This window comes from Buteo buteo, chromosome 10, assembly GCF_964188355.1.
Source record: "Buteo buteo chromosome 10, bButBut1.hap1.1, whole genome shotgun sequence".
Classification (NCBI taxonomy): domain Eukaryota; kingdom Metazoa; phylum Chordata; class Aves; order Accipitriformes; family Accipitridae; genus Buteo; species Buteo buteo.
The window spans coordinates 20010177-20034056 of NC_134180.1; the positions used below are offsets into that span (position 1 = coordinate 20010177).

Below are 23880 nucleotides of genomic sequence, written 5' to 3' on the forward strand. Positions count from 1 at the left end.
GATCTTTATCTCCTTGTCCTACCAATTACTACCAAGATATACATGGAAACTTCCCACCACTCCTTTCTGTCATAGCTTCTGGGTCGTTATTTGCCCTAACTGTTGATTCTTTTATTAGCTTGACTTTGCAACTGCTTTAATAATGGACTTTCATCACCAACGTCACAGCTTGCTTCAGGCTTAGTGTTAGAGTGAGATGGATTCAGCTAGCCTGAGGATTATGCTCTGTAAGATCTGTTTGTAGCAAAAATTACCATTTCTGGCTTTTGATCAGTAAACTATGAAAGAGAAACAAATTATATGGCTTTGGATTAAATGAAAGGATGAATGAAACAAAGGAATTGATCTATTCACAGAGGTGGCAGTTAGTTGTTTCACTTCAGCTGTAAAAGGAGGACCTTTCCTAAATGTCATGCTGCATGTTCTTGCACAGCACCATTTTCTCACACGTCACTGCATCTGCATGTATTCTTATTAGTTGCATGGAGCTGTATGAGTTTCAGTACAAATAATTTTTTAATTCAGTTTTTCTATAAATTATTAAAGTGCTGGGGATGGCTTTTCCAGGAATGCTGAACTATAGCATTGATTTTATGCATGCTGGAGGCAGGCCCTAGATGTTTTGGCCCCAAGTGCACCTGCTGTGGTAGTCTACCAGAACATCATACCACACTCTCATGTATTCAAAGCAAAGGAATAAATCATGATTTTACAACAGTGCATCAGTTGACTTATTGCTGTTTTGTGACCGGAGGTAGGAAGGATTGCTGTTTAAAGCCATGTCATCAGTTCTCAAGTCACTCAAGCATGAAAGCTTGTCATATGCCTCTGTAATTGTACCTCACCAGTCTTTCCCTAACTAGTCAGCTGGGGCTGTGCGTTTTGTCTCAAACACTCGGCTGGCCAGTGTCTGACAGGAGCTTTCTCATCATCCTGTCAGTAATATGCTAACTAGAGTGTATCTTCTGCCGCCTACACTGGCAGGTGGAAAGGATGCTACATTTTAAAGCAAATGTCTAAACGTTATCTCCATTTTGACCAGTATTTTTTTCAGGTAATACAAGTCTGATGTGTCTGAGAGTATGGTGGTTGAAAAGTTCTGCTTTGTACTGGCTGTGGGTTTCTCTGGCAATCCCTATAAAAACAAACACATATGTCAATAAAAAATACAGGTTTTTTGTTGTTGGGGTTTTTTTTGGTTTGTAGGTTTTTTGGTTTTTTGGTTTTTTTTTTTCCGTGAAGGAGCACTGAGTATAAATTTACACTTTTACTGTTGCTCATACGCAAAGAGAGCTTTCTGCAGTTGCCCTCAGTCACCCTAGTGAGTTGGACTGAGCAGTGGCTTCATGTTCCTTGCCTCATTAGTCTTGTCCAGGTATGGTGACAGAGGTCCATGGTCACTCAGGCACTGGGAAGATGCAGAGGCTTCTTGGAGAATGTAATACCAGCCGCCAGAGAAAGCGAAACACCCCTTACTCTAAACACATTGTCCTTGTGAATCGCTTTGCTCCTCCTGCATCCGACCCTAAATCCGAATTCTCGAGTTTATTCCAAAATCTGTATGTCCCAAGGCAGTAGTGTCGTCAACTGAATCAGAAAACAACTGTGGTGGTTGTCTGTTTCTCTCACTTCAGTTAAATCTCTCTGCAGTTTACGTGTTGGAGATTCATGGATATGGTTAAAAAAACTGCCAAGCAGTGCTTTGTGACTAGGCCAGATCTCTGGGATGTGATCTTGGAGCACAGTGCACATTAGTGTGGAGGCTGGAAAGAGAGAAAGCACCTCATTTGTATTTTTATGTTTCTGAGGTCAAAGCTGGCTATTTATGGAACTGCTTCTCTGGTGCAAACTAATGATCCAAGACAGTGGAACAATTGGCCCCATATAGGCCTTCCATGTTGGAGAAAGTAGTGGCATTGGGAGCTGTCACACAGCTTAGTGACGTCCTCATATTGCCTTATGCTCCAAGTTCTGATTAAACAAACTATAGCATCTAATTTATTTTAATTGTGCACTCTAGTGCAGTCACAATTTTATCTGAAAAAGTATTTACGAACTGTATGGCAGATCCATTGTAAATAATACTGTTCCAATAATTAAAAAAAATGTAGATTTAAAAGTTAATTCATATCTTAAATCCCTGTGATGTAGTACACAGTGCGCAGAAATGTGCAAGGGCTAAATTTAGTTCTTGGAAAAGAAGAAATGGATGGGAATTTGTTATTAACTTGCAAGGCAGAACAGGTATTCCGCTGATACTCACTGAGTTCCCAGAAGCATAATTAGAAATCATTTTGGAATATTAGGTCAATTAGACCATTTGGTCTGGGAGTAGATGAGGAGTGGTGTTTAATGATTTTTTTTTTTTAAATTTAATTTAATTTTATTATAGTTTAGGTGTAAGCAGTCTAAGATAAACTGGGCAGAGGTGTGTGTTGTGGGTGCAGTTAAAGTCCCATTGGGACACCCACAGGGAGTGTACTTCTAGCAATGAAGCTGTGGGATGTCAATATGGAATCAAAATGTGGTTAGGATATACAGCCAGACCTGGAAAGCTCTCCCAGTCTTGACATTTCGAATTGTTTTCCCATTGCAACAGCATAATATTCGGAGAAATAATTGTGAAACAACTTGTGAAAAGAAGTTAAATGTATGGAAATGACTAAAATTCTTTTACTTTTAATGAGAGGGGGAGAAAAGCAATAAAAAGTTGCAGGTTGCTATTACTTGCCATCTATGTAAAGCATGGAGAACAGTATCACTGGGTTATATTAAAAAAAAAAACTTAAAATCCCAAACCCCAAACAAACAAAAACCCCCCAAATCACACTGTAAAAGAAAAGCACGTAGACAGAAAGACAGATCTACAAATTCATTTTAAAATTAGATTTTTCACTTATTAGCACTTTCAGGAAAAAGAATAAATCCAAGATTACGATAATCTGTGGCAAAAGTTGTTTCTTTTTCCAATTCATATAATCTCTGGCAATTCAATAAAAACTGCCGGAACAAAATGCTGCGTAGAGCCAGTGCAGGCACTGCTGTGGGCATATGCAGTTTAAGGGAAGCCTTTAAGTACTGCGTCCTTTGTGGTTGGGCTGTATGAGAACTGAAAGAGTCTGTATTCTCTTGACCGGAACTGTCTCGCCCCGTAAAAAAAGTATCACTGAAGCCATTGGTGGCCATGTGAAGTATAAGATGTGAAGACAAGTTACTGAAGGGTGTGTGAGTGTTATACCAGCTCTCTGTTCTGGTGTGCCATTATGTCAAGATTTCCCTTTTTTCATGGTCACTGCTGCTTTATCACTCTGTTTTTTCCAAAAGTCACCAATGATGAGATGAACTATAACATAGTCAGTGGTTATCTCTACTCTTTCTCGCAGTAAATAAGTTGTCTGTCAGCTGTTCATAATGAAGCTGTTCCCTGCTGCTTCTTAATTAGTGTATGGCAGAAGAACATACCATGGAGTTACTCTGGGGGAGGAAATGTTAATAAAAATTATTTTCCTGGAAACTCTTTTCAGAAGAGAGAAACATGTGCAGAACTCCCTTGTTTTATGGGAGGGTAGCTCTTCCTCCATGGAGACAGGTCATAAAATAAAGGAGGGAGGAAAGGGGGGGTCAGGAGATGGTCAGGAAAAGGGACAAAAAGATGTATATGTTTGTGTTCTTCTGTGTTTTTGTGAGAGAGATAAAGAAGTTAGGAAATAATGTCAAAATGAGAATAAATAAATTATCAAGAATGTACAGAGATGAAATGAAGAAATATGAGAAAACTGAAATTATTGAACAGATTATACAGAGGAATAATTAGTTTATTACAGGATAGACAAATATCAGACGAGACCTGTTAGTTAAACTAAACTGTAACGTCTTAGGGATAAAAGCTGATGACTGACTTCCAGAAGTTTCATTTTCAACCTATGAAAATACTAAAAAGTAGGATGAAGAAACTGAGTAACTGAATCAAGTTATGTGGCGTTTACTATGCCACCCACACCTGCTTTGTTATATGGATACCTCTGATTATCTATAAAAGTGCATGTATGTCCTTAGTATAGGCACAGTGTGCCAAGTGGTATTCCTTGTTGAGTGCTCACCTGTCTAATACCACTTCAATTTTATTTTCTGCTCAGCTTCCATTATTGGGAAACATGTCACTCCTGGAGCCATAGGCAAGAAACAAGCCATGTCTGTGGTCTTTTCTTTTCCCTTCCAAACTAATGCACAAGAATGATGCCATAATGCTGCTTTGTGAATCAAGAATTGCAAGAAAAGAATGAAATTGATTGTATATGAAGTGCTGTCAAATTCATGAATAACACTCTTCTCTTCCCTTTCCTTCCCCCAGAAATAATGATAAAAGGAAGTGAATAATACTAAAAAAAACCAACAAACCCAAACCCAGGAGACAATAAGTTTTTTATATTAGTGTTTCCTTTTTCACATTTAACTTTCACAATGGAAAAAGTTAAAATTTTCATCTGTGAACTGGAAATATATTTCCCTTCCCTTCTCCCGCTTCTGTGAGAGAGGAGAGCTGGGGCTCTCATCTTGCCAACAGGAGGAAAATGCATTATGGCTCATTTAATGGTCCTCCCTCTTTTTCTTCTTAAAGATTATGGGGATGGCAGATGGGAAACGATTAGCCAGAAGCTAAATTAAAGAAATGCATAAGAAGTGGCTTCGGATATCATGGCTTGGACAGTATATTCTGTTCTCTTCTGTTGCTAAATTTTTTTTCATCAGTGACTTCTGACTTCTCACGAATGCCAGCAGAATGGACTAAGTTTATGATTTAGTCTGACTGTTTATTCTTTAGAGCTGGGAAAGGATTTATGCTGTGTTGTAAACTGGCGAAAGCAAGGGCTCCCTTCCCACTTTTACTCCCCAGGGGTCTTGCCCCCCCTCATTCAAGAAATGGATGGGAAGGTAGGTCTTAGTAACTGTTAAGTGTCTTGTTACGGGTTTGGGGCCTGATCTCATTCCCAATCAAAAAAGATCTAGGTATGGATGCCTAACAAAGCTGGTAGTCTTATGAGTTGTAATAATGTAGAGGAGAGTCTTTCTTTCAGGAAGCAGGTAGTGGTTTCTCAGTAATTCTCATGCACTGGGATATTGGGGCAACAGCAGTAAGAGTTGGTCCAGGTTGATGGTAGCTACCAGAATTGTGGTAAAATGGTGACCCATCCCCTACAATTTATTGCTATAGGTATTAATAAGTAGATGAGATAACTAAACAGAATCTTTGGCATCTTTCAACATATGTGTGGTCAAGGCAGTGGGAGGGAACAGTTCTTTGGCCCAATGGGACTGTGAGGGAGGAGGGAGAGAGCACACCAGTACCCATTTCTGGACATGGTGTTGACAGAGATTGACAGTGTTTGAGGGTTTTTCAGGAAATGGCTTTATCACAGTGGTTCTTTAGTTGCTTACAGTACATTTTGAGAGGTTGTATGGTATCACAGGTTAATTTCACTTTAGTATTTTGTCTAACTTCAGTTGCTGTTTTTGGCTTTCTGACAAGATTCTGCTAATCAGTGTCTGTCTTTCTGGTTTGTGCATTGTGGCATGTACAAATCTTGCCACCTATGCTCTGCCTCTCTTTTTACCTTTGGTTATAGAAAAAGCTTTGAAGGAAATAATTTATATAGATCGAAAGTAACTGCCAGGTAAGTTTTGTGCAGGATACAGAATAATTATTTTCCTGTTACTCATTGAAATTATGTGAATAATAGGTATCAAATAAGCATAATGTGTGAGTCTGCAGAAGATCTTTCAGCCAAAGTAGTATGGCTTTGGACATGTCCCAGTTATTTTTTTTAGCAAAACCTGTAATTAGAGAAAAAAAAAGGGGTGGGGTGGGCCTAGTCCCTTTGAAATGCAGAGTGGAAAGCTTCATTGATAGAAGTGAGCATTGGGGTAGCAGATACACACATAAGAGTTACTGCATCCACGTGAGGTATAGGGAGGAGCTGCATTCTTAATGTTCCCAGGAGCAGGTAAACCTGCTTTGATCAAGTCTGGAACTAAAACTTTTCCTGACTGTTTCTGTTCAGCACTGTGTAGGTTTTGAACAGTCTTCCCAAGTAGCTGCTTTTTGCCATAAGGGGGAAAGTAACTCATTCTCTAGAATTTGTGTATTATTTCAGTCTTGCAGGGATTTGGCAGTAATCAATTTACCATCACCCAATAATGAATTTTGCTAACAAACTTTGTAATGTGGTGTCTCTCTATTTGGAGAGACTGTATTATCACCAGGCACATAGTTCCAGCACTTTTTTGTTTGTTATGTTTTGTTTTCAGGAGACAAAGATAAATTATTGTAGCAGAATCACTACAAAACTTTGGAGAAAACACCACGTACTTTCCTTGCAGGGTGATGAAAGCTTATATGGTGATGCTGGCTGCAGTGTCTTATCAGAAGAGATCAGAAATAGACTGAAACTTTCAGTTGTACTCGGTAGTGTTAGTAAATTCTTTACTGATAGAATGGGATAGTAAGCTTCTTTTCATGTCCAATGCAAAATGCTAGGCATTTCAAATTAGATTTGTCTATTTATTAGAGAGTTGAACATTGAAATTTTTTTGTTAAAAGTAATTTTTTAACTGGTTCGATTGACTCATGTTGTTTATGTAACTTAAACCCACATTATCTAAACCAATTTTAAAACCATAATTAGATTTATTTTTTAAATAAAAGTTGTTTAAAATAGAAGATGTTCTTTGAAATGGAGAAAAACAGTCTAAAAAAATCAAAATTGTTGGAAGCAGAAATACTAAAAGTTCTGTTCAATATTGACAAATGGGTTTCAGCAAACACTTTACTTAAAAACTGCCCGCCCATTTTATTTTGGATAGAAACACAACTCTGGTTGGTCTTTTCCAGTGCAGTGGACTATAGGAGGATGCCTCAACATCATTTGTTTTCTCAAAATGTGTAATAAACTATTAGATTTGCAGTGACTAGGTTTTGCAGCACAAAATAATTCAAGATTTTTTAGCAAACTGAAGAGTTGAGCAATGATATATGTGTGTGTATACGTAAATATATAGGAAATTTTATTGGACAGATGCTTTCACCTTATATATACAAGCTTATCTGTAAAGCGGATCACAGTTCACAGCTGATGTAATCTCCAGTTGTCCCTGGCAAAATACGTAAGGTGGTACACAGCCTTGAAGATGACTTCAAGATAAATTAGGATAATGACTACCTGTCTTGAGAAGGGGATTTTTCTGTTTTATGACATTTCTCTTACAAAAATTTTTAAAAGGTGGATCTTGACAATTCCTTTTGGAATAGATAGCAATCAATAGACAGGCTCCATACAAATGCCTTTTTCCCCAAATAATATAAGGAACTGTTTTCTGCAAAAGATCTCACCATTTGGTCAAGCAACAGATGCTCATTTCTGCATGTAGGAGCTTGTGCTGTGCTCTCTGCCTCGCCATCTCCTCCTTCAGTGTTCGGCAGGGTGCCTGTTGAGGCTCTGGCTGGCTCCGCTCCCAAGCACAGATGCTATCGGACACCCCCCAAATGCAGTGTTGCCTTTAGGGACCTCTGAGTTCTGATGTAAGCAGTCAGGCTCTACCTGGTCCCCAAATGCTTTTCACATCTCTTGAACTGTCTTGTTACTTAAGATATGCAGCATTGTTCCAGGATTTGCAGTAGTCCCCATTCTATTTAGAAGAGTAAATATGTTGGTTAAAGAGGTAAGCTATTTAAATAGCTAATGCATTTGAGAAATGCAGTCACTGTTGAAACAGTAAAAAAGGCAAAAAGAGAATTTGCCAGAAAGTGTGCCATTTTTAATGTGAAATCCATAATTATATTATCAGTATTTGCTTAAAGGCAGAGTTGGCACAGTATTAAAATGTCACACAGTCTGAAGAGCAGCAGAATCCCTTAGCTGCTTGTATTCCAGGCTGTATACAACAGGAAACTATAAAACATATTCATGCCATACTAAAATGTTTGGAAACCTACTGCAGCAGCATAGATGGCAATGTTTAAATAAGATGTTTTGTTAAGATGTTATTAAATAGAAAAGCAAGGAACAGTACAACAAAACCTTCATGTGTAAGTAATCAAATCTTTATCTTTCCTGCTAGAAATGCTAAAATTTCGTAGATTTTTTAAAAATTAAAAATGTTAAATAGAGGCCAGTCTGAGTGCCACACCAAAATATAGATTGTAAACCAAAAGAGTTAATGAAACTTCAAATGTTTTTAAGGAATTAACCGCTTCTTCTGTTAAAGTGAGAACTAAAATATGACACAGACATATGCATAAGATAGGAAAATATTTCTTCATGCAAATAGTATATTCATCTTAATTCATAATTTAAGAATGCCTATTAAGAGGAGGCGGCAGCAGCTGTATACATCGGGGATATCCTGTATAACTGTATGCTCAGCTTTATTTCAGTCTGTGACTGAAACATATGAAATACTAATTTTTATATAGGTAGTTGCGGTTTGAAATTTATATGCTATGTACAGTAGTATGTGGACATACTAATTAGTAATTCCATATCCATTTTGAGTAAAATAGCAAAAAACCACGATGCTGAGCTTGACTACACTATCAGTAGTGTTAGTTAAACTAGAGAGAGATAATATGGAAATAAAACTCATAAATCCCACTGTGTAGAAGAGGGATAAGATACTCATTTAGTTCTTCCCCCAAATCAATTAATTCTTAGTAACAACACAGTGATTATTAAAACAGCCATTATTGTAAGTCTTAAATGAGAGTAATTGCGGAGGTTTGATGTAAAGCTAAGAAACGAGATGTTAATCTGAAACGAAGAGTTTAAATACAGAATTATGATATACTTGGCTTTCTGTAGTGTAGCTGTCAGGCTCGGGCAGTTCGCTGGTCAATAGTGACATTCTGTGTGTCAGTGAACAGAGTCTCCTGATACCTTAACCTGCAGTTCACACATTACTGAAGCTCCAACTGTCGAACATTTAACTCCCTTGGTACTACTGCAGCTTCCAGACTCTCCTGACTGGCTCATGTTTCATTCTTTGGCAATTTGCCCTAATGATATCCCTCAGGAGCTTTCAGACCCTCTTCTTTTCCATATTTAATCGTGTTATATTAATCCGAGTGCTGAGCAAACTATGCTGCACAAATTGTAATTGTCTGTGATTTCTGCTGCAATCATCTTATAATTCCTTCTTTTCATTTTTAGTGTAAAAATACATGTACAAAATTGCAGCATAATTTTTGTTTACAAGTCTAAACGTCCAAGACAGCCGGGGTGTGAAAGCTTTAACTGCTGATCTGTTCCATAAAGAAGGGTTTTTCCCTGTAAAATCCATAACGTTTTAGCGCTTGCTGTATGGACAGGATTTACATTTTATTTTTAGCTCTTTGTTTTATTACTGTAAAAGTACATGTCTAATAAACAGCACTGTTATCAAGTTAACCTCAGATAGTAATTTTGTTGTGATATAAAAGATTAGGACTGTCTTGTCTTTTTACGTAAGCTTGGTGTCTTCTACATGGGACATTCCCTTTATTTCATTTATTTATTTATTTATTTAAATGAGGTTTGTGGTGTTTTATGTGCTGGATATAGGCTACCTTACTTTGTACACAGTCTTGATTTTTTCTCATTCTGTTGTAACTCTGTGGTTGCATATTAAAATAAGTAAATTTGAATGACTCCCTGATAGCAAAGTGGTATTTGATAAGTCAAATTTGAATTCTTTAGATATTGCAGATTATTTTGTTCACTCGAGGGGTGAACTTGACCATGTTTCTAATCAATTCCATAATTTTTGGGGGGGGGGGGGGAGAGGTGGGGTGGGGGTGGTGTTTTTTTGTTTGTTTGCTTGTTTGTTTTAGAAAAACAGGAATGTTCATTTTGAATGGCAAGCAGATCGTAACACCTCCTTTCTTAGTCAAGGAGTCCTTCATTTTCTGGTGATGCTAGTGCCAGACTTGTCAGTCCCTGCTGTGGGAGGGGAGTTTTGGAAAATTGTAATAAAGTTGCTTTGCTATCACAGGGAATATTCACTTCAGATTTTTTTTTTAAAGGTAATTTTGAAATCGGGTTAGTGACACTAAGCTGAGGTTAGTGCTCTTCTGTGGCTTCATGCAGGTTCAGGTCCATTCCAGTTGTTCCAACTAGCACAAATGTGGACCAAAAAACTCCCCTGAGGCTTTCCCTCTCAGCAGAGCTGGGTGCATGTCTAGAAGTTAATTTAAGATTTTGTATTTTCTTTTTATTCATATTTTTTGTTGCCAATTCTGTGTGTGTTTTTATTTTTAGTTAACTGCTTGTGTTCACGCATCAGCTGCATTGTTATATCCAATGTATTGGCAACACATTTACATCCCAGTGCTTCCTCCACATCTTCTGGACTACTGCTGGTAAGACAGCTAACCTGTTATCCCTGTTTCTGAGATTCTTACCTGTCTTGTAATTCTAACTGTTGAAAACACTAACTACTTAAGTGACTAAATATACAGGATCTGGTTTGTGAAAGCACCTAAGCCAATGCTTAAATGGTGACTTGAATAGAGATATTTGAGCATGCCTTTACATGGTGTTTGAATTGGTACCTTGAAATACAGTGCTGATTACTATCAATGCAGCATATGGAATCATGTTTATAACTGTTCCTGTATTATTGTTACAGAATGCATTGAATAATTTAAATGTGACTGTGTAACGGTTTTCCTTTATTGGACATCTATTTTAACTTGAGATAAATGATACTGGTAAAAAAATTCAGAAATAAACTGATTTTTTTTTCCAGAATCAACTGTGAGTAGGCATCAGTGTTTTCCTTAGGTCTATACAATGATTTAATATTTGTATTTTAGACTCATCCAGGTTCAGGATACTATCCAACACCTTCCTGAAAGAGCTTAAAATCTCCTTTTGGTACTTCCAAAATTTTCATTGTAAGAATTCTGCTGCTCCTGACATGTTTCTGTTCACATGACAGACTTTGTGGTTTTGGCAAATTTTTAAGTTGAACAAGAAAGAATCACTTTTTGAGTCACTTCAGATCCTTCAAGGGATGATGTTTCCATGTGCCTGTGTTTCAAGATTTCAGGCTAAGAGGAGATCTACTTTCTTTTATTCGTAGTAGTGCCAGAGATACCAATGAGAGTTTCCATTAAAGGATCCAAAACAGGAGTATCCATCCCTGGAGACTTTCACTTTAACTAGACCCTATGGATCTGTGGTGGAAAAATGAACCATTTAAAGCCATTTTAGAGATAGGAATTATTATTATATATAAAAACCGAGTCTGATGCCTACCAGCATAAGTCTATGTTTCTGTTATTCATGTTTTTCTTCACAGAAATAAATTATGCTTGTATGTTTGCTGGGCTTTATGTTTTGTTTCTTTTCTGGAACCTGTAAATATTGATGTTCCACTGAACTCCACCCAGTCTGTTGAACTTCTTGTTTTCAAAGAAATTCTCATTATGTTTCCTTAAGTCTCTCTGATAGTTTTTGCTCAAGTTTACAATATTTGCTCATGGTATATCTTTTTCTCTAGTAGTTCCTATACTTAATGTGGATATTATTTATTGTTTTTAAAAAGAAATAAAATATTCTTCTCCCACTCCTCCCTGTACTTTCAACTATAGCTAAACCTTTCATCTTTAACGATAGTTTTCTTTTGAAGAAACTCTGTCCTAATTGTTTTTCCTCCTAGCTTTGATAAAATGCACCAAGGTGGGGGTAGAACTTGGATGTATTTGTTTAGTTTTTGTATTACTTGAGCTTACCGCCAGAAGCTTTGTAATTTCTTCAGTATCATCCATAAATGCTGTTCTCAGAAAGCAGATCAACACCTTTATTCAAGCTGTACCCTGCAGAGTGCATTCTGAATACTAGAAGATTTTTTTATTTCCCCTTCTAAGCACAGATAATGTTTCCAGAAATAATAATGTTAGACGTGACCTGGGAATTTTTTTTACTCATTAAAAAGAAGCATGGAGTTTCTTAAACTTGTAAAACTCATTTATAATCTCTTTTTCACAGTAGTACAATAGAGTGGTGGGGGGGGAAGTTTCCCCTTTTTAGAGATGTTCAAATGGAAACAAAGTTCATGAAAGGAAATGCACAATTGATGAATTTACCACAGTAACTATAATTCAGACCTTTCAGCTCAGATTTTTGTACATTTACATTTCTCTCTCTGATCTTGTCTGGTTTGAATGGTTCTTTTGTGAGACAATTTGGAATAGTGTGATAAAAACACATAAAATACTTAGCTTTCCTCATGTTTTGGTATATTAACAGTAAATAAGTGTTTTACTCATAGGTATATATCAAGTTGGAAAACCTTGATGAATTCATAAGGTCAAAGTTTATGCTAGGCCAGACCTATTTGGGCAGTCCAAGAGGATCATGTCAATTTAAAATTAGTAAAAAAGAATTAGAAAATTATTTTATATTTTCATTTTTTATGTCATTTTGATAGAGCAAAGTTCTTTTTATGAAAGTGCCTTTTTTCCTTTTAGCTTAACATGCATTTTCATATCTAGAAACTACATTGTCATTGCTTCACTTAGACTTTGTAAGGATGTCTCCCATGAACTTTCATTTTATTAGTGTTGTTCTGAAGTGGTAGTCAAATGAATCAGGTAGGTGGTTATAAGTTTGATAATTTTGTTCTTTCCAAGGGAGAAAGGCCATTTGTAAATAAAGATAAAATACATTTAGATCTACTAGTTTAAATATAGGCCCTGATTCTGCAACTTTTTCTTTGCATGTTAATCATCCACTGTATTTTGAGAGAAATCCACATTTTTTTTTAATGAGTTGGACTATATATCTTCAAAATTTCATAAAGATAAATGATACAATTCTGTGGAGGTTAAAATTTGATAAATTACATAAACTGCCTAGCTGGTACATTTTGTGAGCATGAAAAAAGAAAAGTGTATCTTTGAGTAAAACAATTAAGTCTATATTAAAAAATTATTTAAATTCTTCCACTTGCCTTTTTTAATCAAAAAGCCTCTTAGGTTCTATCAGGCAACCTGATATACAGACTGGTTTTAGACATAATGTAACAGATGTTCTTAAACTAGTCCAAACCCACGGGTACTGAGCATCTGTGTGAACTGTAATGACATTAGGATTGGCCAGGTTATGAGTACTTGCAAGGTCCATTGTGTGAACATACTGTGTATTTATTTACTTCAGGATGGTTTTGCCCCTCCCTGCCCCCCCATAGCTTATCTCGGCCTTGAATTCCATTTTGAGAACTCCAATGTGAGAATTGGAACAACCATCCAAAAAAGAAGAGATAATAAATTTCTTCTAAAAGATAGCAAAATATTAGGCAGTGAAAGTAATTTTCATTTTAGCTCTAGAGGAAGAAAATACAGTGGAGGTACTAAAAAATTGAGTTCTGTGTTTCAAGAATTGATTTGTCTTCTACATTTAAGTAAGCAAAAAGATACTGTGGCACTCAGCCCAGTAGGTGGCTGGCTTTCAAGAAAGCTTTCCCCAAAATTAAGTTTGATCATTGATATAATAATTACATTTGAATAAAATTAATTTTTGCAAAGGAGATAGTTTGCCAAGAAATTACACAGTAATTTGATGAAATTAGCTAAGTCACTTATATAAGAATGTATGACAGTTTTGTCTGTGGATGATAAAACATCTGTTCTGCTGATGCTCTGTTAAGGATATAATGCAATTAGAAAATTCAAGTTACAATTGCAACATGTCTTTTTGAGATTTGGTCTCTTCTGAATTGGGATATATGCTCGCCTGTTTTTGTGAGAATAGGACTATTATTTTCCAATTAACTTGCATGTTTTGCATAACATAGTAGTTATTTTAGGCAATGATGCTGTAGATTAATATTTTTGGTAATAACATGCATAAACAAGAGAAAAACTATACAGCAGCTCCCAGTAGTATAGTAAGCAATTTCATGTACATATTACAAAACTCTGCTGTTAAGGCTTCAGAATTCAGCAGTAATAAAATTCATTCTTTGCTGAAAATGATCAAATTGACTTTTATTTCATGCATTTTCAAGATGTTTATCTAATTAGCTTTATACCTTTTTTCTGTTAACTTCTCAAAATTGAAATGATGTAGCTGTTGCTTTGTTCTGTAGAAAAGAGCTGCACGCTACCCTTTCTAATGACAGATTTATTAATGGAGCAAATCATCAGCTAATTTAAGTCAGTACGGGCCTGGTGAAGCTGCTAGCACAGTGTCAGTGTACAAGAAAACAAGCCTGCATAAAATGCATACATGATATAGCGCTTGTTTTCACCATAGTTTCTCCATTTCATGTTATTTGTAGTGCTAAGATACTCTGATGTGATGAACCTGAGAATCTGTTTTGCTGCATATTCAGCAGAAGAATCCTCAGTTACATGTCAGTCATTCTTATCAGCTTGGTTAAATATGTTATGTAGTATAAAGCGTTCTTAAAACTATAGAGTGTTTTAAAGATGTCTGACTTCTCTCTGAATATAAACGTGTGTCTGCTGTGGAGTGACACCCAGTTACGATTCCATGTAATTTGGAATTACAATTCCAAATGTGTTTAGTCCACAAAGGCATAAGGCCTTAGCCTGGAAGAAGTCATCAGGAGATACTAAAATTTTTCGGTGTTAGGCTAAGAAAAAGATATGTGGGAACACAGGGGTCTCTGTTTCCCTTTTTGGAAGCACCATTGCTTAGAAACCTTAAGCCATGATAGTTTGCAGTCTCAGCAAATCTTTATTTTGATAGCATAAAAATGATGAAAGCTTGTTTTGGCCTCAGGCGGTCTGGGTTTTGGTTTGGGTTTTTTTTGTTGTTTGTTTGTTTGGGGTGGGTTTTTTGGTTGTTTTGTTTGTTTGTTTGTTTTTGCATCGATCCTCTCCTGTAGGACATTGTTAATGAGAGTAATTGGCTAATCCATAGTGTGTACAGATTTTTCTAAAACTAGCTGCAGTTGCAGGCAGGTGAGAATTGCTACTTTTGCTCCCAGAGTTGGGACTGAATTGATGAGGCCATGTGAACTGATGCAGTGAAGCCTCTACCTGGGCCTCAGGAAGTCAATTGCCAGTTCATGCCAGTGGCTCAGATCTGTGATTGAATTAATACAGTGGATGAAATTATTGTATGTCAGCTGTCTGTGAAACTTTGGATAAGTCATCTTACCTTCCATTTATTTTTCAGAGATTATTTTTATTCAGTTTTTTTCTCTCTGGTCCCTTAGTGTTTCATGTCCTGCTGAGTTGCTTAAACCAGTGTATCTATTGCTCACTTCTCTGGAGTGAATATTTTTAGTAATCTCACAGTACCCAGAAGTGTGATGATGATTGCTGGATGTTTTTTCCCTTCAGCACTGGATACTGAGTATATTCTTGGTCCAGTGTTGCCAGAACACACTCACTAGAGGAAGAAACAGAAGATTATAGGAAACCATGATAAATTAGCCTGACTAATTCAGCTTCTTGCTTGCGTACTGCAGGAGGTCTCACTCCAGAGGCTTTGTGTGGATATTTGTTTTATTTTGAGAATATAGTTCCTTGTCTTACTCAAACTGGAAATGAGAAGTTTACTATCTTGAGTTAAATAGGATATTATACAGCTTCCAAATGGTCACCAGGAAGGGTTCCAGAAGCACATTCAGAACCAAAACTGGTGTTAATGATGTTCGCATTACAGTGTGGGGATGTCAGCTGGTACCATATTCTTCAGAACAGTGTTTTAATTTTAAAACCATTGTAGTTCTAGAGACAGACCACCTTTGGAACATCCACTAGGTTAGCTCTGCCATACAGTATGGTTGGTTATTGAAACTAGGTATGGCAAGCCGGTTAGCAAGCTGTACGTGTCTTCTCGCTCATACTTCCATAGTTAGGAACAGCATCCTTTATTTTGTGGTTGTCTTTACTGCAGAGTAAAAAATACCAAAACAAAATTTCCCTTGTCTAGTCAAAATTTCAGTAGCAACTGTGTTCATTTAACTACAGGTTTAAACAGTGGATGTTAACTAAGGACTGTATGTGCCAAGATTGTGTATATTTTTTAATTTTTAAATATTTTTTGTTCCACAAAATGTTGTAGTAGTTGGTACTTAAAAGTTGATCTTTTCCACTGTTTTTCTTCAGTGCACCGATGCCTTACCTAATTGGTGTCCATTTAAGCTTAATAGAGGTAAGTTTACTCTACACTTCTACGTACTTGTAAGCATAAGGTGTGTGTGCCATAAATGGTAATTTTAATGGAAATACTTCAGAAAGAATCCCTGTTTTTTAACATACAGAATTACAAAATTTAATCTTTGGATGCTTTACAAAGTAAAAAAGGTCTCTTTCTGAAATCTTACTTTTGAAGTGTTCTATGGAGACATGTAAGCTCTACATCATGATTTGTTTCTGTGTCTTTTTAATAGTTTAATGATAGCTTTTTTCCTGCCTTTTTTAGTGGTTCAGCAACAGATTTTCCCAATAATAAGAGCAGTTAAAATTTATTTTGGAGTTGCCATCAATAGGTATTCGGCACCGTTCTGATTTCCCAGATAATTTATGTTCCTGTCCTTCTCAAAATCTGAGTCTAAGATTCATCCCATGACATTCCTAACTATTAATTTAAAAACGAGTATTTTTTTGCCAAAACCCAAGAGGTAGCTTTTTCAGATTTGAACATACAAGAAAACTATAGAACTCACCTGCGCGGTAAGTAATAGCTGGGTCATAAATAGCATTGCCTGTTTCCATAACTGTTTGATGACACCATTAAGCCTACATCTGTAGTCTGATTATAATGCAGAGTAGATAATTGATTTGGGAACTTTATTTGATTTACACTTCTGCTAAAGCAGTTTCTAAGGATCAATTCACATTTACTAAGCTGATGAGGTAGGTACTCCCCCACTCTGAGCGATTAGCACTTTTGTGTTTCCCAAAAGAGCCTTCTATCATGTATACTTCTAAACTCTAGGCATAGCCTTCTGTTTTCTCAAATTAGGTTCATATGATCTGCATACATTGATTGTAATATCTTGACTAGGATCTTTTTCCTTAATCCTTGTAATATCTTGACTAGGATCTTTTTCCTTATTCCATCAGAAAATAATGGACAGAACAGCTTGCTCTGAAAAAAAGTCACTGACTTCCTTCTGGAATTATTTCCTGGACCACACTATTATGTATTATTATAGGACCACATAGAAAAGAGTTCTATCATTCTTTCCTGAAAGGAACAAATTGTTTAATTCTTAGCTGCTAGTCAAGTTCATTGCTGAAAGGTTGTTTCATCCATTCTTATAATACTAGTAAACATCATATGCCTGGGACTTATATAAATCTGCAAATAATTACTTAGTTTTCTCTGTTTTTCATCTGATTATATGATTAGCATCCTGTCTGATTTTCACAAGTATGAGAGAATGAAACTTTGTTATAAGATATGTATAGTTCCAATATATTTAACTGTGTTTTGTATAAATCTTGGTTTTCAAGAATTCATTTCTTGAATACACTTGTATTTCAGAGATTATTAATATAACCTTACTGTTTGATGAAGAGGAAGTGTTTTTAAAAGCTACTCTGAATCCTGCATCTAATTCACAAATCCTACATGTAAAGCTCAATATGTTGTCTTTGCCACTATTGTCCTTTGTAAAATCATTTGTAATCTAGCACTTTATAATAAAAATATACTTTGGGAGGCTGCCATAGTAAAATGCTTTTCCACGATGTTTTTTTTTCCCTCGTAACAGAGAGTAAAAAATAGATCACTGGAAGATGTGGTTTTGCTAAATGTTGACACAAACACTCTAGAAACCCCTTTCAATGACCTGAACAACCTACCTGGTGAAGTGGTGAGTCTTACAGATATTTCATTCTTTCCTTCTTATATAGATGCTTGAATTCCTAGTAGTTATTCTTGCCTGGTTTTGCTAACTGCTATAAAAGGAATAAGGGGTGAAAAGCACCAAGTGTAGACCCCTATATTTGAGATTTTTACCTTTGTGACAGTTGAGGAGATGTTGAATGGAACATCATATTCCTTATTGTAAAAGTAGGATCATAATTATAAAGCTAGCTGCATTCATTAGGCGTAGCTCCTTTAAACACAAGAGTCTCTTCATCTCGTCTTAATCATTATATTACAAAGTAGGCATTTCTGTCTGCCTAGTGGCATGTCTTGCAAAAGAATGAGAGAGTTTTTGAAGGCAAAAAGAAGAAGGGGGCCAATTATCGGCTTCTGCTTCCCTGCCACCTGCCAGTGCTTTCCTTTTAATTAATGATCTGATGGCACTGGTCAATATAATAAGAAATGCTTGTACAGTTGGGGTCAGAAAATTCAGGCTTTGATCTTCTTCAACTTTCTGAAACATTTATTTGTTTTCTCTAAATTATTTCAGTTTTATTTTAATCTCTTCTATCCTGCTGAGGGCTGCGTGAATGAAAACCTATACTGTTTGTCATTTGCTTTGGCAGAGCAAAGACTGCTTACTTAGAATTCTATTTGTAAATTAAACTGCAAACCCAGTTTGTCATAAAAGACATCTGATCCTTTTGAAATGACAAAAACTGTCTTTTGTCTGTAAAGGATGATAAATTAAGTGCCAGTTCTTTCTGGACTTTGATCTTGCAGAGTGTGTCCCCCTCTTTTTTTTTTTTCCTTATTGCCTATAGGGGAACATACTCTGTATATCATCTTAAATAGTCACAAAATTCACTTACCTTGTTTTTCCCAATAGAGCTCTATTGGGGAATAGAGCAAAAAAAATATCATTGTGAAACCACTGTTTTGATTATTTAGTTATAGATGCTCAAGCTATCACAAATGGTTGTCAAGACAAAGAATTTTATATCAAAATGTGAAATCAAAGAGTTACATTTTCTGAAATTGTAAATCATAAAAACAAACTGACTTAAAGTAAGGCGCTGTAGTAGCTTTTCTTTTTGTTGGTAATTTGTCTATATTTGGTACAATAGAAATCAAACTCATGATGATTATATTAATGTCAGTTCCCTTTGATTTTAATGATGTTAAAATCTAGACTTTTTACAGATCATCTGGTCAGTCTTTCTTTTGACTCAGTATCAACTATAGTTCAGAAATGTAAAAGACTGTATAAAAAGTATTCTGATGTTTTGTGGTTTTACTTTAGTGTATGAAAAAGTATACACACACACACACGTATATATAATAATTTTGAGTGTACTCTATCATTCAAGAGTATAACAAGTTAAGTAAAAAATGAGTCATTTTCTGGTGTGTCAGTAATTTTAACTGAACTTGTATTCAGTGAGTAAGATTGAGGTTATAGTGTCGTGGAGGTACATACCTCTTGTCAAATAATACCTAGATGTAGAATTGAGAATTAGGCATAATTTTCCATAAGATACTGGAGTTGTAGCTGGAGGTCCTTTGAACAGTAAAAATGGGTATTTGTGCAATGAGAAGGATTTCTCATGTATTTTACAGATGCATATCAAAATGATTTCTAAATTAGTAGGCTAGCATGAAGAAAATAAGGAAACAGATCTTCATACTTTTAGAAGTAAATTCTCCCCCAGGATATATGCATGTTACTATTATTAATGTTAATGAAGGTTATCCTCGTGTACAGACTATACAGCAGACTTAAAATATTTCATTCTGTATCTAATATAGAACAAAGCAGAACAACTGTGTTTTATGCAAAATATACTTGCAGAATTTGAGGATTTTATAATGAAGCTTTTAATTTTAATATGCCCATCTCTTCCTCTACTTCAGTCTGTAAAGGACATTAATTAAAACAATTTAATGGAAAACATACACAATTATAGTTGGAAAACCTGGAAACAAAAGGCACAGACAGTGTCCGTGTTTGGCTCATAAAATGACGAAATGCTTGTCCTTCTTTAGCATTCATGAGGGGCAGTGCAACTGCTAACATCTTGGTTAGAAAGTATAGGACATAGTAGTGTAGAGTCAAAATCCTAAGTTAGAATTAAAACATTAAAACAAATATCAAAGATACTTAGATATGTGAAGCATTTTAACCTATATAAATAAACCTCATAAGCATACATGTAAAGGTAGTAAAAATTCTGATGAAAAAATGAAATGAGTACCTCTGAAGGGTGTTAAAATAGAATGAAGAACTGAAAATATAAAAGAAACTCTAATCTTACTATCCCTTTCAAAAAATGATTCCGGGTTGGTTAACAGCCTAACAAAAGAAATGCAGTACTTTCAAAGAGTTTTCTAAAACTGTTTCTTGTGTCTGAAGGAAATTAATTATTTTCTTGATCAATAAGCCTGATGATGTCCTCACAGCATAGGTATTTAATAGTTTACCCATTTATAAGTAATAAGTCTATTAAAATGCTCTGATTGTGAATTTTTTCATGATAAATTTAAGATTGAAAAAACATTATTATATGGCATTGTCTAATAAACTGTATAATAAATTAACTGAGGTTTAAAGGCATTTTTAAATCATTCACTTAAGCATTTAAATTATAGTTACAGGCTAGATGACTTTCTATGCATGTGAACTCTATTATTCTGTCAGACTGACCAGTGGTCTTGACTGTGCAAAGGTCAGTGGTCACAGTTGTCCTGAATTACCAGTCCTTTTTTCATGTGGACCCTCTGCTGCGTTGCATGCTGTAATCTTCTTAATGGCTTCATTCCAATATTCACACATAATATTTTAGATTTATTGACTGTTAGAAATACTACCATGCCAGTAGCAGTTCCGCCACTCCTAACGTATTTAAAATTGGAAAAATAAATCAGTGCAAGACTTTCAGGAATTCTTTGTTTTCTTAGAGGGGGGGGAAACCCTCTTTTTCCTCTCTTCTGACAAGAACACTTGTTTTTAAATTTCATCATTTCACTGTGAATTTGTCTATTATTTTTTAATTAAAAAAAAAAGAAAATAAGTAGTTACTTCTGTGGGAGTCAGTTTCCTAATACAATAATACTTATACCACCTCTTTAATAATGTAAGACATTAGAAAAAGAACATTTGTGATGTATATAAATTAGTGGAGTCAACAGACACAAATTAATAAACTTAGGGCCTGATCCTGCAGTACCTGCTTGCAGTTAACTGACAAAAGGACTACTCCTTTGCTCAAATTTGAACACTTTCAAAAAAGGCTTGGCAAATTGAGGGCATCACTTTAGCAACCAAGTCTTACTGACTTCTCCATAGACTAAGCAGAACGTTTATAAATATGATCTTCAGAAAACAATAGGCTTTATAGGCTTTTAGCATCTTCTGAGGTTGTTAAATATTGTTAACTGTAAAATCTACAGAGCTGTTGAAAGATGCGTAGCCTTTGTAGTGTGTGGTGCCTACACACTATGATGCAATACAGAATCTAAATGGGTTTCTAAGAGTTTTAGTTTTAAGATTTCTGAAGTCACAGGATTTTAACACCGTAAATTGGGTTCATGAACATTACTGTTCTAAAAGTAGCATTTGAGAAGTAGGCTGTAATTCACATAGAAAATTAAAGTTACTTTATAAAACAATTACTGGGACTGCAAATTATTTTTCCCACCAGAAAATAGCCAAAAATATTACTAATATATTTTAGAAACTCAGAGCAGTCAGCGGTGTTTGCAGTGTTACGAGGCAACTATTTATTTTGAATAAATTCTTAGAGTTGAGATTCTGTAGAACCTCGATATAGTTTTAGAAGCTAGAATGTGAGATTGAAAAGTACAACTAGTTTTAAAAACATTTGCAATTTGTTCTCATCTAAAGGAGTATTTGTGATTAAATGCTGGAGGGCTATCTTAGATGCCAAAATCCTATGTGTGTAGATAATATCAAATAAGTAGAAGCCCTTTCATTAACAATATTGATTTAAATAATATCAGATACCATTTTGTTGTGTTTGTTTTGTTTCCCTTCTCTGCCATTTTCTCTCACTTTCTAGCTGTTAAGAGTGGGCTGACTTTTATAGTGCCATGATCTGATAGGGAACATCAAAAAATAGATTAAAGCATAACAACTGCCACTGATACCAGAGAAATACCTGTCTATCTTTTTTTTCAGAGATCTGGTAGTCATTGGGAACCCCAGTGCATGGTTCTGCATTTCTCAGGCAACAAATGTTTGGAATACTTCTCTATGTGCTTAAATTTATATGTGTGCTTAAGTTTTTGCAGGAGCAAAGGCTTTGATTAATAGTTACATGATTTTATTCATTTACTCTTTAACTTTATATGCAGTTCTATTCTTCTACTCACATGGATATTGAAAAGATATTAATCTTGCTTTGTTTCTGATCAGATTAGTTATATTTTAGGAATCTTAGAAAGGACATAGGGTGACTGTTTTTAAAAATGACACTTTTTGTTTTAATGACCAACACAATATGTCTCTACATTTTAGATACACTTAATTACATATGAAAGCAAAATCACACATCAATCTCATGACTTTCTAAATCTCTGAAAAACTATTCTATTGATATAAATCTTCCTGAAGCTCTCATTGCTCTTCATTGGTAGTGTTAGCAGTCCAATGAAGTCACCTTCCTATGAGAAGCCGTTGCTACGGGAAGATAAAAACAGTTTGCTTCTGGAGTAAATTAATAATACCATTTCTGAAACGGATCACTGGTGTCTTCCAGAAATAAATTTTAACAGCATTCTAACCCCTGTGGTTGGTTTGTTTGCAGTTCTTTATTTTTAAACTTTGTAAAAGGCTATTTCTGTTTAAGGCATGCAAAGAAGGGGAGAATCTTAATCCTAGATAGGCAGAGGGATTAAAGCATGTATGAGGAAGAGATTTTGGTAAAGATGCTGCTTGGTATTTTTTTGGCTTGGTGTGTATTTTCTTTGAAATTTTAAGACCTTTTAATATTGTCACTCAAAGGGGTCTCACGCTTCCTTGTTTTTAGGTTCATGGATTTAAGCACTCACAATCCTGCTGTGCACCAAGTCCTTCTAAGTAGTTCAAAGCACCGAGTCTCTTATCTGTACCTACTGTATTGACTGTAATAACTACTTTATCACTCTATGTTTGATTGAACTGTGGAACTGGGAGAATTTGCCAGCAACCTACCCAAATGCTCTACTTGGGTTTGCCATCTATCACTCGGTGGTGGGATAACCCTGAGAAAGCACTGTCCCTCTGCGTGCATGTTTGCTGACCTCAGCTTGTGGGAAACCTAGGCAGGTCTCAAGGGTGCTTCAAGTGTGCTTCAGCCAGGATTCCAGCTGTGAAGATTGGGAAATCAGGGCTGTGGCCCACATTATCTCTGCAGGCTTTTCCTTAAGAGCACTGTGCTCCCAGTACTTCTGCAGAATAATCTAATAGAGTTCTTCCTGCCTTTTAGCATTGCCTCCTGAGAGAAACAGAAGTTGGAGGAACTTTTTTTGAACTGCAGCATAGCCTTTCTTAGGCTCGAACTCCCTCCAGAATGGCAGCACAAAAATGTGCATCTGACTTAACACAATTCTGTGCTGGAGAACCTGCCTCCAAACTGCCAGCCCATTGGGATGGTCTTAATATTGTTGAACTAACAATGTACCAACACTGCAGCGAAGCAGGAGATTTGTTACTTTCTATTGTTTTTTAACATGTTTTTGCCTAAAGCATCCTGTTTATTGATTTATGTTAGGGTACATAATGCCTGTGAGAACTGAGGAAATCAGAAAATACCTTTTTCCTTCACATCCCCCACTTTGTCCTATAATTCTTCTGCTCTACATCACCTTTACCCTCTTTCTTCTCTTAGCCTGTCTTATCGTCTGCCATAATTTCCCCAAACTCACAAGGTATAATTTAGAACAACGTACATCTAAAAGAATGTAAAGATTTTTCTCCCTTTTCATTCCCTTGTATTTAGAAGTTGCTTTGTCCGTCATGACACAGACAACGTTTTAAGGTTGACAATTC

At 35.8% G+C, this 23880-nt stretch overlaps 1 protein-coding gene across 6 annotated transcripts in view; it reads left to right on the forward strand.

The window, feature by feature from the left end:
- DENND1B (DENN domain containing 1B) overlaps positions 1-23880 on the forward strand; it is a 171023-nt gene that overhangs the window by 95823 nt on the left and 51320 nt on the right. For all 6 annotated transcript variants that reach the window (XR_012652030.1, XR_012652031.1, XM_075038880.1 and 3 more), the window contains 3 exons: positions 10290-10390; positions 16121-16166; positions 17734-17835. Coding sequence is in view for 4 of the 6 variants with exons in the window: in XM_075038880.1 (XP_074894981.1) it covers positions 10290-10390; positions 16121-16166; positions 17734-17835 (249 nt within the window). In the remaining 2 variants the exon portion in view is untranslated. The remainder of the gene's footprint in view (positions 1-10289; positions 10391-16120; positions 16167-17733; positions 17836-23880) is intronic.